We start from the raw sequence: 12,660 nt of genomic DNA on the forward strand, positions 1-12,660 counted from the left end.
TACAGAGCTATTGACTACAACTATGAGGTAAAATCTACTGTTTATATTTTTAATATTACATTTTGAAATAAACACACAGGTTACGAATACTCTAAGTTTACTCCACAAACCCACTGGCTTATTCACTATTTGTTAGTTTATTTCTTATGTAATGTATTTGTGTTAAATGTGGTAATATTACACGTGCATATATACATATTTTTCAATCAGGCAGCACTTCATGTTTTTTAGTAAATCTCTCAACAGTTTTCAGTGAGGCACAAGATGATGAGGAGTTCGCTGATGCTGCCGCTTCCTGTCCAACTGGATAATAACACAAACACACACTCAGGAAGGCTGCAGGATTCATACAGGAGGCTGTGGTGTGGTCTGGAAATCACTTCACACCATATTACAAGATCTAGAGTCTCTATTAGTCACTCTAGAGTCAAATGCTTTAGTCAAATACTTGAAATACTTTACCTTTTCTTCTAATGAACTTAAATGATAATTATATAATGGCTTACTATTTAAACATAGTTAATTATTAGCAAGGTTATACGGTTACGCTTCAACATACCATGGAAATTAGCAGTCGAAAGCAAAACGATGATGTTTTGAAGGCAGAAGATTTGATGTGAATGTTGCTGCAGATCATGACTTCTCACTTTTTCCTTTCACTACACGCTGACTTTTATTTTTAATTAACTAATACAGATGACTTGACTTCAGAAATCTTCAAACTGCAGCAGGAATCTGAGCTATTACAGGCAGTGTAGCAGAAAATAAAAATATACCACAGAAATTTAAATACATTAATAGTTGTAATTTATGTCTATGAATGCGTTTATCTATAGAACTACCTCACCGTACTGTATTATGTTCTGTTCTCTGCAAGTCTCGCCAGTTCAGTTTCTGAACCAAACCATTGCTTACATCTGAAGCTAAGCTATGCATCATGAATGTTCTGAGAGCTTAATCTTGATTAAGATGCTCTCATTTCTGACAGGAAGGTTTGGCACTCTGTATGACCTGGAATACACAGGCTCTGTGGTAGATTATCTGAAGGCGGAGTTGCGTCCCGTGGAGTGTTTGGAAAGGTACGCTCAACTTTATTCTTGGAGTGTCTTAGAGTTTTGGATTTAAGATATCAATGTAACTAAGTGTATGAGTAGGTTTACTGTGTGCACGGGCGAGTTGGTGGCCGACATGGTACCGAGCTCTAACCCTGCGTCTCAGACGAGCGTGGGTTCACAGGAAGCTCTCTGTCTGCTGAACGGAGGAGAGAGAACAGCTGGTCAGGATGAATGGACAGAGACCTTTACAGAGGTTGATGTACACTCCATCTACTTCAGTGAGCAAGGTCAGCACAGTCACAGTGACAACCTTACAGGGCTCTTCAGTGTGCTTTCTGTTGAAGTTGTACTGAAAGTTTATCACCTTATGAAGAAATTTCCAGTCTTGCTTCCTGTATGTTGTCTGATGCTGCAGTGTTGAATGATGTCTGTTTGTCAGATCTGTTTCTTCCTGAAGATGTGTTAATCAATGAGAATTGGCTGAAGAGTCATCTCCCTTCTCTCACCACCTTAATGAAGAGGTTAAAACCTTATCCTGTGTCAGATCTACCGGATCTCCATCAAACTGGATCAATGCTCATAGAGTACTTAATGCTTTTCCCTCACACATAAATCAGTGTTGACCTTTAATTTCTTAATATCTCTCCAAATGAACACTGTTGATGTAAATTATTTCTAAACGGCAGCCCTTTATGGACCAATCAGAAAGCATTGTAACATAAACTCGTATTCACTGTATATTTTTGTGTTTAACACGTTTGCAGGGAGTTCTCACCGTACTCTGCTGTGCCATATGATGCAGTGGCTAGCTGCTCCACTCCTCAGTGGGATATTGAAGAGTTCAGGAAAGAGATGATTCTGGATGCAGAAGTGAGTGAAATTTGGATGCACTGAAGTGGCAGATTTGGAGAAATTAAATCTTGATTGAGTAGGTATTTGATTTGGTTAATTTAGGCAATATGATATTGATTACTCCATCATGATGGTGCAGTGTTGTGGTCATTGTTATTATTTGATTATTAATAAAAAGACAAATAATGTTTGGGATCTATTTTGTTAGACAGTGCATTATAGTGAAGTACCTTTGGCTGACTGTGGCTTATACTTTAGTGTTTTTGTTTGTTATTCAGGATCTGAAGCTGCCAGATTTTATTGAAACTGATGTGCCTCAGAGCCCAGAGCTCCTCCCTTGTCATCTAAGTAAACTGCAGGACACTCTGAACCTGAGTCCAGAACCAGATAAAGAGCACAGATCTGTATTAGACACCCTCAGGAGAGGTAAGCTCCATCAACACCTGCCTCTTATCAGGAATCATCATAAACTGGGACCTTAAACCCCAGGACCTATCATCGAATCCATGCATGTTACACAAACAGAATATTTATGTCCAACATTTCGTGGCCATTTAAAGATATACACTTCAGGATTTGTATAGACATTGGTTTCTGGTGTCTGTGCAACAATGATACAGTACGTTGAGTTTTGTTTCATTTTTGTGATGTGGTCCAGATAAAAATCACAGAGCTGAAGGCAACAGAAAGCACATCCTGATTTGTTTTTAGTCATTTACAAAATCACATTTTGTTTTTATTGTAAGTGATACAAATAAAAATAGACCTGTTGCAGTTTAGAATAATGTCATTCTCTTTTCTGAATGACCGTACATATAGAGTATTTAAACTCATCACCACTACACAAAAAAATTCAGGAGGTCCCGCATGTGGTACCATTGACTCGTAAAGGTTAAATATTACAGATTACAGGTACATGACTAGCTCTTTCTGTGTGAAAATGTGATAGTTTTAAATCGGTAAAATTTAACTTTATATTCCTGCAGGCATGGAAACATCATCAGAGTGGGAGACTTTCAGTACTCCTGTGATTGACCTTACTGTCTCCTCTGCTGAAAGGACATTGTCTCCATGTATATAAGCTTTTTGAAATCCTGATACAAATTTATCATCTTACTGGTAATTTTTCTGAATTTAATTTCCTTATTTTTAAGTTCCTTTCAGGTCCTATGTGGAACTGGAGATGGACCTGATTCTGTCGCCGCCTTCTCCTCCTCCTCCTCCTGACTCGAAGGTCAGAGCTGATCTGTGTCTGTCTACCATTCGGATCTCAGCTGAGACCCTTTCACCCATCAACAGAGTGTAATGCACCGCTGTCACCTTCGTTCTCTTGGACCTTTTAAAAACCCGTGTTTGTGTAAAGCTTCATACAATGTGATTTATTGACAATTTTGTAGGCGTTTGCTCTCAGACAATGAGCGTGAGGTCCTGGAGAAAGACATGTGGGTGGCAGAGAAACATCCTCAGTGTGTATCTAGACTTCTGCTAGCAGGTAATGCATCATGCACATTACATTACTGCAGGTTAGTTCTTTTAATCTAAACAATTCATAATAATTAAATGAAGGTCTTTTCATGTCGTTGCAGAACCGGGGAGACCTGAACCTCCAGTGAGATGTCACTCTATCTCTGAGCTGCTTTCCTCGCTGCAGACTGAGCCAGAATGTGATGACACAGACAGGTCTTCCTCCATTTTACTCTTGCCACTGAAGACCCCTGATCCCGTTCTCCAACAGGCACTGACTGTAGAGACCCACACAGCTGTGAACACACCGAACACACAGCCAGAGGTGGACATGACAGAGCAGTTCACACCTCTCACTCTCTCTCACATCGATGGTCAGTGAATCAGTTTATTTGTATTTACCTTTTTTGGTGCTTGAGTGAGAGATTTCAAAACAACAATAACTGTATTAAAGGTAATCCTTAGCAAATCTTTCTGGGGAAAAAATGTCATTTTAACACACCTGGATTTTCTTAAACATATTTTATAAACAAACAGAGCAGTCAGTGTCATATTCATCATTCTTTGTGTTTTGTAGACTTGCTGGGTGACTCTGAAAATGTGGGTAAGTTATCATTATTTATTTGTTTGACAACAGAACCAAATGATTCCTCAGACCTGTGGATCAGTCCTATGATGAGTGTGTGTCAACACTACTTCACTTCCTCACTCACACTCATTTTAGTGCCTACATGCAATTAGTCTCCATTTACTGTTTGAGCAAAAATAAAGCAAAAACTTGTATAAGCATGACTTAATCTTATCCTTTCTTATAGGACCTACAATTAAAGGTGTTTTGGGACATTTATAAATAAAATAAAGCTTGAAAAGGAGTAGCAGATATGATTAGGGCCTCGGTGTAAAGATCTAGTACAGTTAGGATGCATTATTAATCTGTTCTGACCTGCACAAGTGTGAAGCTGAAGCTCAGAATGTGTGAATCAAATAACAGGGTTTCACACTGATTAATGTGATAGTTAATTTTCTGAACAGGTCGTGTCCACGGGAGAAAAAGAATAAGCAGCAGTGTGAGCATAGTGTCACCTGCTCAGTATAACTGACTGTGAAACTGATTCACTAATAATGTTCTCTATTATTATTATTATTATTATTATTATTATTATTATTACTATGTACCAACACACAAAGAAACTCCTGTACATGTAGAGACTACAGTACCTGATTCTGATGTTTCTCTGGTTCTGTTGGTTATGTAGTGCATTCAGCTTCAGCTATTGTGGAGAGCAGAGCTACAGAGACTGAAGTTCCTTCTGTGGTATGCAGGAGCAAAACTGCCACATTTATTCTACAGGAGTATGACTCTCAGAAACTAAGCACTGATAAAGACTGTGCTCTGTCAAAGTCTAGTCCAGTTGCTTGCCATCCACTGACCAGGAAATCTAGTGATCCGTCTGACAACACAGTTAAACACTCGAGTCTGCTGAAGTCTGGATCAAAGTCAGCTCCCTATAATTATTCAGTAAAAACCGCTCATGCTAATAAAAATGACCCGAGTGTCTCTAAGAAACAGGAGAACTCGCAGAGGTCAGGTTCTGTCAGTGATTCAGTGAGTGGTACAGATACAAACACAAGTCTGCTGAAGTCATCATCACATACAGCCACCCACAAGCTGCTGACAAAGGACAACCAAAAGGAGCTGATTAGAACTGATAATAATCCAAGTAGTACAAATTACGTACATACGTTCTCTGAGAATGCAATATTTCAGAAACAAAATTTTATACTGCAGTATGCATACACAACTGCTCAAAATTATTCAACAGAAAACACCAAAACAAACACCATTGTTAGTAGGAGTAATCCAAATAAGCTCTCTTCTGAGACTACCACTATAGACAGAGATCTGAATCTCTGCCGTTCACCAAGGGAATATTCTACAAGTGCTCAGATAGAACAGCGACTAGAGATCCACAACAACACAAATCATCATAATCTCTCAACTGACAAACCCTTAAACAGAGCAGGTTCCTTACCAACCCCAGGAGATGCACATGAATATTCAAACAAAGCCACGGATTCAGAGCAACTGCTTTCACCTAACCTGTGTCACAAATATTTGTTTTCTGAGAACATGGCTGAAAAGGAACACTCTGGATTGCAGCAGGCAAAGATGGCTTACAGTTATTCAGCCACTCACACTCAGCCTGGTCCTAGTAATCCTACAAGTCCTCCTAGTAATATTTCTGAGAATCCAGCCAAAAGCTTTGTTTTGCTGAATTCTTTATCAACCCCACTCAGTCACAGAGGGACAATGTCACACACTTCAAATGCTTCAGACAAACGGTTCACTGTGCCCCAGAATTCAGGAATGACCCCAACGCCATCCGGACCTTCAGCACCAAGGAGCAGCAATGGAGAGAAAGAGATGTCATCTGTCTGGGGACCTCAGGAGTGCTTGGACCCTGTGACTTCTTTTATGATGCTGAGAGGTGTCCTGAAGTTTACAGTGGAACAAAAACCTGAAGCAACACCACTGTGCAGCACAGGTAAACAGACTGGTTGTGTTTTTAGATTTTATCTAGTCCAGCTCCATATCTGTTGGGGTACGTTATCAGTTCTGGGTGTTTGTTATAATATATGCAAATCTATATGATTGATGATGTACAGCAACCATTCAGAAATGTAGACTTGCAAGTATGTATGTAGGTAAGGGTGTAATTTTTTTTAGCTGTTGTACTGAATGTTCGAATAGTTTGCATCACTCGTATTGTTTCAGGGACAGAACTTTCTCAAAAGTCTACACTGAAGTTCACAGATGGTTCAAATAGGACGGTACTAGAGCAGGTCCCAGAGATGAAGATGAACACTGAGTCCAGCCCTCCTGTTCTGAAAAGACCCTTCTGTACAACTGTACATGTGCCACCTACAGGTACAACTCTGCTATGTTTGTGCTATTTTAAGTCTATTTAATCACTTGTTCCTGTGATGATGATGATGATGATGATGATGATGATGATGATGACGAGATGGATGTTGAGTATTGCTAATCTCTGTATGCCTGATTTGTACTGTCTGACCTCTCCTATAGACACAGAGAGAGCTGCGTACAGGGAGCTGCATTCACTGGCCCACCCTGTCCTTTGCAGGATAATCGAGTCAGGCGCTCTGAGAAATACAGACTTCAGCAGCCTGACTCCTGAACACACTCGAGTCTGTCTCAAACAGCAGGAGAAGCTGCTCAGTACAGGACAGGGTCAGACACACACCAACATTGGCACCAAACACACATTAACACACACTACAGCAACACAACTGACATGGCAGATTAGTGATATACTGACCAGTGCGATAGCAGAGCTTTAGGAGATCTAATTTAGAGTATATCATTATGTACATTAAATAATCTCTTAATTAATGTTCATGATTTAATGCCACTTAAGTGTGTGTCAGATGTGTACAACTGTGTGCCAGTTAGGCAGGGAATGTGTGTATAAAGACGTAGACCTGCTTCATACATTAGTCACATTAAAGGACCTGCTGCTCAGGTGTGACCTCAACACTGCAACAGGTAAACACACACTCTGAACTCTAAACCCTCCTTTCTCATTCTGTTTTCTGGTATCTATGAGATGTGAGAGTTAACATTGTGTATGTTTGTGTGAGGCCATCTGGAGAAGGCACATGCCACCTGTACAATGGCTGGTCTGAGAGAGCTGCTGAGGAAGTTTCAGGTGCTGCAGTATCTAAGCAGGAAGTGGGTGCAGCCTCAGCTCAGAGTGCAGCACCTGCAGGAACAGATCTGCACTTGGCTGCAAAGAACATCCTTTCAGAAAGTGAGACATTTGGGCAGTGTCCCAAATATACAGTAAATGCTCACTGGGTAGAGGACATTACAGCACTGAGTGATTTTTGTTGTGTGTGAATGCGTGTTTAGATTCTGATCGTGGTGGCAGTAGAGAATGTAAGAGAGGAGTTAGTGATGGCTCTTAGTCAGATTCCAGGTCAGATTGTTCATCAGACACTGTTCTTTTTAACAACAGGGAAAAGTGGCAACACTGGACACTGTGTGTGTGTGTGTGTGTGTGTGTGTGTGTGTGTGTGTGTGTGTGTGTGTGTGTGATAACTAGGAAATTCGGTAGCTGCACTTACACCAGAACAGGACAGCAGTGTGGACATTAAGACTGTTACAGACAGGTGTGTTTTGTGAGTGTATGTATTTGTGTAGATGCATTTTTGTGTACCTGTACATGTAAGCCTGTGTGTGTGTTATTTCCTTGTTGTGTGTAGTAGGTGTGCTGTAGTGTGTGTGCAGCAGTTGCAGTGTGGGTTTCCATGGTGGAAATTCAGTGCAGTGTTTGAGTTTCAGTGTTTAGGTGACTCAGCTGTCAGGAGCCTCTGTATAAAGAACAAGATCCACTACACCTGCTTCACTACTGCTGCGCCGTGTACAGGTGTCTCACATTTTATAATAATGACAAGAAGAAGCTTTTGATTTAATCATACAGAACATTCTTTTAAATGTGTTACCCTTCTGGGTCTTTAATACACTGTGTACATCACTGTGTAGTCAATAAGATATGTTAATGTAAAAGTGATTTACTGTGTGTGTGTGTGTGTGTGTGTGTGTGTGTGTGTGTGTGTGTGTGTGGTCAGACACGTCAGCAGTGTTCTGCTCTCCTCTGGACCGTGTTCCTTTTGTGCTGTTTATCACAGAGGGTTTACTGAAGCACTGTGACCTGCTGCAGCTGCTCGAGTCAACGTCAGTCCCCAGCTGCTGCACACAGTTGTTTACTCTATTCAATAGGACTGAAACATACAGCAGTTAACAGAATGTAGATTTCTAATGCCATTATTGATTTTAAATTAGATGAGACTGTACAGATGGAGCCCAATTCTCTTTGATTTGTGATGAAATGGTGGCAGATTTGGTAGGGGAGTGTGTACAGATGTGTGTAATTATATGTGAAATACTCCTGTAGGTATAACATGACTCTCCTGGAGAGGATCCACGCTCCGTCTCTGCAGCAGCTGGGACCAAAAAATCTGTATGACATCATCACTGTTGATGAGAACACGGCCATTCTGCTGCAGGTGACTTACAGAGACACAATTGGTGATGTCACTTATTATGAGTTAGACTTTCTGGATCTATGGCAGATTTTAATGTACATGAAGGCTCTAAGCTACTAGTGTTGTAGCTCAGAAACTAAGGCTATGTCTACACTAATCCAGATTCATTTGAAAACGTTTTTATCTAAAAATGCTACGAGTCCTCATTACCATTTTCAATCTTTTTAAAAAAGTTTATCATCCACACTGAAAACCCTTACGCCTCTGTACTGCACATGTGTAAAACGTGTTGATGTACGTAATTTAAGCTTGGTGTTGCAAACTGACATTAATCTTTAACAAACCTGTCAAAATGGAAAGTAAATAAAACAAATGCTGTACAGTGTCGCCAGCTATCTCGCCTGAAATGGTCACATGACTACAATTACGTCATGTCGTTCCGAAACCCTTTAAAATTTCTCCACTTTTAAGAAGCTCCGGTTTCGTTGACAAAAATGCCATCTCAGTGTGGACAGAAGGCCAAAACGAAGAGAAAAACAGAAACACATTAGTGTGGACGTAATCATTCATTCATTCATCTTCTACCGCTTATCCGAGCTACCTCGGGTCACGGGGAGCCTGTGCCTATCTCAGGCGTCATCGGGCATCAAGGCAGGATACACCCTGGACAGAGTGCCAACCCATCACAGGGCACACACACACTCTCATTCACTCATGCAATCACACACTAGGGACAATTTTCCAGAGATGCCAATCAACCTACCATGCATGTCTTTGGACCGGGGGAGGAAACCGGAGTACCCGGAGGAAACCCCCGAGGCACGGGGAGAACATGCAAACTCCACACACACAAGGTGGAGGCGGGAATCGAACCCCGACCCTGGAGGTGTGAGGCGAACGTGCTAACCACTAAGCCACCGTGCCCCCCCATGTGGACGTAATACTTAATAAAACTAGTAAACTAGCTCGGTGTGCTAGATGTCACAACTGAATGTTTTTTTAGGTCTAAACAGGTTTTGCTAAGAATGTGAGGATTCGGTGCAGAATGTTAAGCAACGGGGATTTGTTGATTTGATGTTGTGTGTGTAGGAAATGGGGGAGCTGGAGCAGGAGCGAGCAGCTGAGCGTGTTGTTCTGAGACTCTCTGCTCTCTCCCTGCAGTTCAGCCACTGCTGGGTCATACTGTGCTGCTCCAGGCACTACAGCACTATGTGGGTTATACACTTTACACTCACAGCTGAACTTTGGTGTGACACTATATGTAAGAGTTTTCTGAAACACATGTAGATGAATTGGGAGACTTCAAATAAAGTTGACAACTTGACATTGGTTGCTTTTCATGTTCATGATGGTTAAAGATATTTTTTCTGTGTTATATTGCATTACATTTACATTTATAGCATTTACCAGGTGCCCTTATCAAGAGTGACTTACATTTTATCTCTGTGCAGTGTGTGTGGCGAAGTGTTCAGTAACCTGTCGTTAATTTACTCAGCCTTAGTGCTGTTTGGACAGAAAACTGACCGCCTGGATGTTAAGGTGAATCACATGATATTTTTTTAACTAGTTTACAACAACACTAAAACTGTTCTAAATCACACACCTGAGGATTCAGAACTTTTCTATAATTTTATATGTTTATATAACATCTTACTAGATTAGGATATTCCCAGTAAAATAACAATGAGGTATCTTTCATCATCTGCAAGGTTGCTTAGCGACTGTGTTGTCTTACATTTTATTTATCTGAATGATGAGTGAATCATGTGTTCAACGGAATGATAAGTGAATCGACTGTTAAAAGCACAGAATGAGTTTGAATCTAATTTTAGAGTTTAGCCACATTGATATTGCAGGAGCACTAAAGTCATGTATATGCATGTTCATTACTTGTGTGTGTGCATGCGTGTGTGTGTGTGTATTTAGGTGTTGCTGGCATATGATACAGCAGAAACAGCGCGTTGTGTGCAACAAGTCTGCTTCCACACTCTGCTGAACTCACAGAGAGATGTGTGTAGCTGGCTAGACAGAGAATGGTTCAGTGTTCTGCCTACTGAGGTTGTTTGTGTGTACTTGTTGAAATGATTTAAATACATGGCTTATTGTCTTATAAATGACATAATTGCATTTAAAAAAAAAAAAAAAAGTTTGTATATATTTGTATATATTTATTTGCATAAAATACTCTAAATAACATCCCTATATATACAGTTATGTGTATCATACGTGTGTGTGTGTCAGGAGGAGCAACGTTTGCTGTATTTCCCGTGTGTGAACTGTGTTGTAGCTCAGCTGCTGCTGAGTCGAGGTCTGTCTCTACAGTGTTTGCTGGAAGCTTCTCACACTCAGCTAAAGGAGATGTTTCCTGAGATCACACCTTCTGTTTTTAAGGTACACACATACACACAGAGTGTGCAATGTCATCACATTATAAAACAGGCAACAAAAATATTCAGATGGAACTTTTAGTGGCTCCTTCTGTTAATACATTATTCCTGTTTCATACCGTCAATGCTTCCTGTACTCTGTGACTATAATAACAACAATGTAAACAACTTTAACCATTCAACAGTTTCCTAAATCTACAGTACCAGAAGAATATTCAAATAAAAGCAACTCTTTTTATATAACTATGTGCATGTGTGCAGTTCTTCAGTGACATTACAGCTGAACACAGCCTCAATGCTGCTTCCAGACAGTGTGAGGGTGAAGTCACACATATCCACCACTCGGGTCTGGATAAGGATGAGCCTCTCTCACCCTCAAACACTGACCCATTCCTCATACACTCTTCAATAGGATCACACAGCCCAGGGTTCGACCAGGAGCCTGACACTGGGGGTAGTGGCTGGGTCGGGCCCGAGTCACAGTGTCTGTGTCAGAATTTGTCTGATGAACAGCAACATTTTAAGAGCTATGCAGGTAACACACACACACTCTCTCACACTCTTACTTGTACAGGGCCTGACGTATTGAAATAGTGCTTTCTACTTTTTCTACTTTTTCTAAGTTTCTGTTCTCACTTATCTTAGAGCAGCTATAAACAGATGTTCCCTCAGTGAAACAGTGTCAATTAGTCATGTTTATGAACAGTACCAGGAGATTTCTGTGGAGGAGAAGCAAATGAGGAGTGGAGTCTGGAAGCATCACCTCTGATCTCCAGTCTCTCTTTCCCACACTCACACACCATTTCCTGCTCACCAGTCACCTACAATTCCCCTCCTTCCCCATCTCATCCCCTCACACCTCACCTGTCCCATCAGCAGTGGGGAGGCATCGACTACATGCCTGAGCGATACAGAGAGAGGAAACGACCAGTAGGGGGTGCTGTACACACAGGTACACAATGACAAATTATACACACACATTCATACGATACACATTTCATATACAGTTTACAATTACTACACTTTCATATACAGCTACTTCTTGACCTCTATCTCACATTCCATTACTTTCTCCCTTCGTATTTCCTCAGTGTTTCCCCAGAGTAAGAGAGGGCGGCTTCTGTTTGAGAGAGTCCCAGGAAGGAGTGATGGACAGACAAGACTCAGGTTTTTCTAAAAATATGCTGTCATGGTCTCACTAACATGGTCCATTGTACATTTCCTCATGTGCTCAAAGACAATAAACTTTTGTTCTTTATGTTAGGTGTGTGAGAGTTCCAACATCCTTCAGTGTGTTCATATGTTCGCATATGTTCATGTGTATGCTAATGAAAGTGTGCTCATAATTTTTTTTATTGTTATATGAATATTATTATAAATCTTATTATAACAGTAACTGAAGTTCAAGCTCAAACCTGTCTGGGTGTTTATTGATGTGTAGAGGAATTTATTCTGCAGACACTTTCTACATCTCAGACACAAAGAGGTCTTGTTTAAGAAAAATCATGATCTTTAGTTGTTGATGGCTCTGAGCCCAGCCTCAAACCATCGTAAACACTTACACACACAAACACACACACTTTTTGTGCCCACTAAATCAGCAGTGCAGACAGGTGCTATGAGTCATTTCTCATGTCAGTCAGGTACATGTCAGTCACTCTTTAGGAGATTTATCACCAAACTTCAAAGCCGCATCATCATTAATTCACGGTGTGCTTGGGAACATTTCCCCTTCAGCACGGTGAGTAAATCTGCTTTGTTTTGGGTTTCATAACAGCAGTCCTTTAATACAGAATACTGGTTTAATACAGAAGGTTGTAATGCCACTCATT

At 40.7% G+C, this 12,660-nt stretch overlaps 2 protein-coding genes across 3 annotated transcripts; both read left to right on the forward strand.

Annotated features, from left to right (window-relative positions):
- The first annotated feature begins 959 nt into the window (after positions 1–959).
- Positions 960–7,586, forward strand: LOC132855399 (serine-rich adhesin for platelets-like). Of its 2 annotated transcripts, XM_060884319.1 has the most exons (12): positions 960–1,079; positions 1,219–1,342; positions 1,495–1,639; positions 1,820–1,925; positions 2,186–2,333; positions 2,894–3,209; positions 3,305–3,399; positions 3,494–3,745; positions 3,949–3,975; positions 4,628–5,917; positions 6,148–6,300; positions 6,460–7,586. In XM_060884319.1, the coding sequence occupies exons 6-12, from the start codon at positions 3,091–3,093 to the stop codon at positions 6,732–6,734; spliced, it is 2,211 nt and encodes a 736-aa protein (XP_060740302.1). In that variant the 5' UTR covers positions 960–1,079; positions 1,219–1,342; positions 1,495–1,639; positions 1,820–1,925; positions 2,186–2,333; positions 2,894–3,090; the 3' UTR covers positions 6,735–7,586. The 2 variants fall into 2 exon arrangements, with proteins under 2 accessions (XP_060740302.1, XP_060740303.1); XM_060884320.1 differs by lacking the exon at positions 960–1,079 and having other exon boundaries at positions 1,188–1,342.
- Positions 7,495–12,163, forward strand: LOC132855400 (protein shortage in chiasmata 1 ortholog). Its single transcript, XM_060884321.1, has 11 exons — positions 7,495–7,565; positions 7,659–7,822; positions 8,025–8,130; positions 8,351–8,462; positions 9,531–9,652; positions 9,893–9,980; positions 10,368–10,499; positions 10,683–10,832; positions 11,090–11,363; positions 11,535–11,780; positions 11,920–12,163. Exons 4-11 carry the CDS (start codon positions 8,358–8,360, stop codon positions 12,003–12,005), a joined length of 1,203 nt encoding a protein of 400 aa, XP_060740304.1. The 5' UTR covers positions 7,495–7,565; positions 7,659–7,822; positions 8,025–8,130; positions 8,351–8,357; the 3' UTR covers positions 12,006–12,163.
- The last annotated feature ends 497 nt before the right edge of the window (positions 12,164–12,660 follow it).

Source organism: Tachysurus vachellii, chromosome 12 (assembly GCF_030014155.1).
Source record: "Tachysurus vachellii isolate PV-2020 chromosome 12, HZAU_Pvac_v1, whole genome shotgun sequence".
Taxonomy (NCBI): Eukaryota; Metazoa; Chordata; class Actinopteri; order Siluriformes; family Bagridae; genus Tachysurus; species Tachysurus vachellii.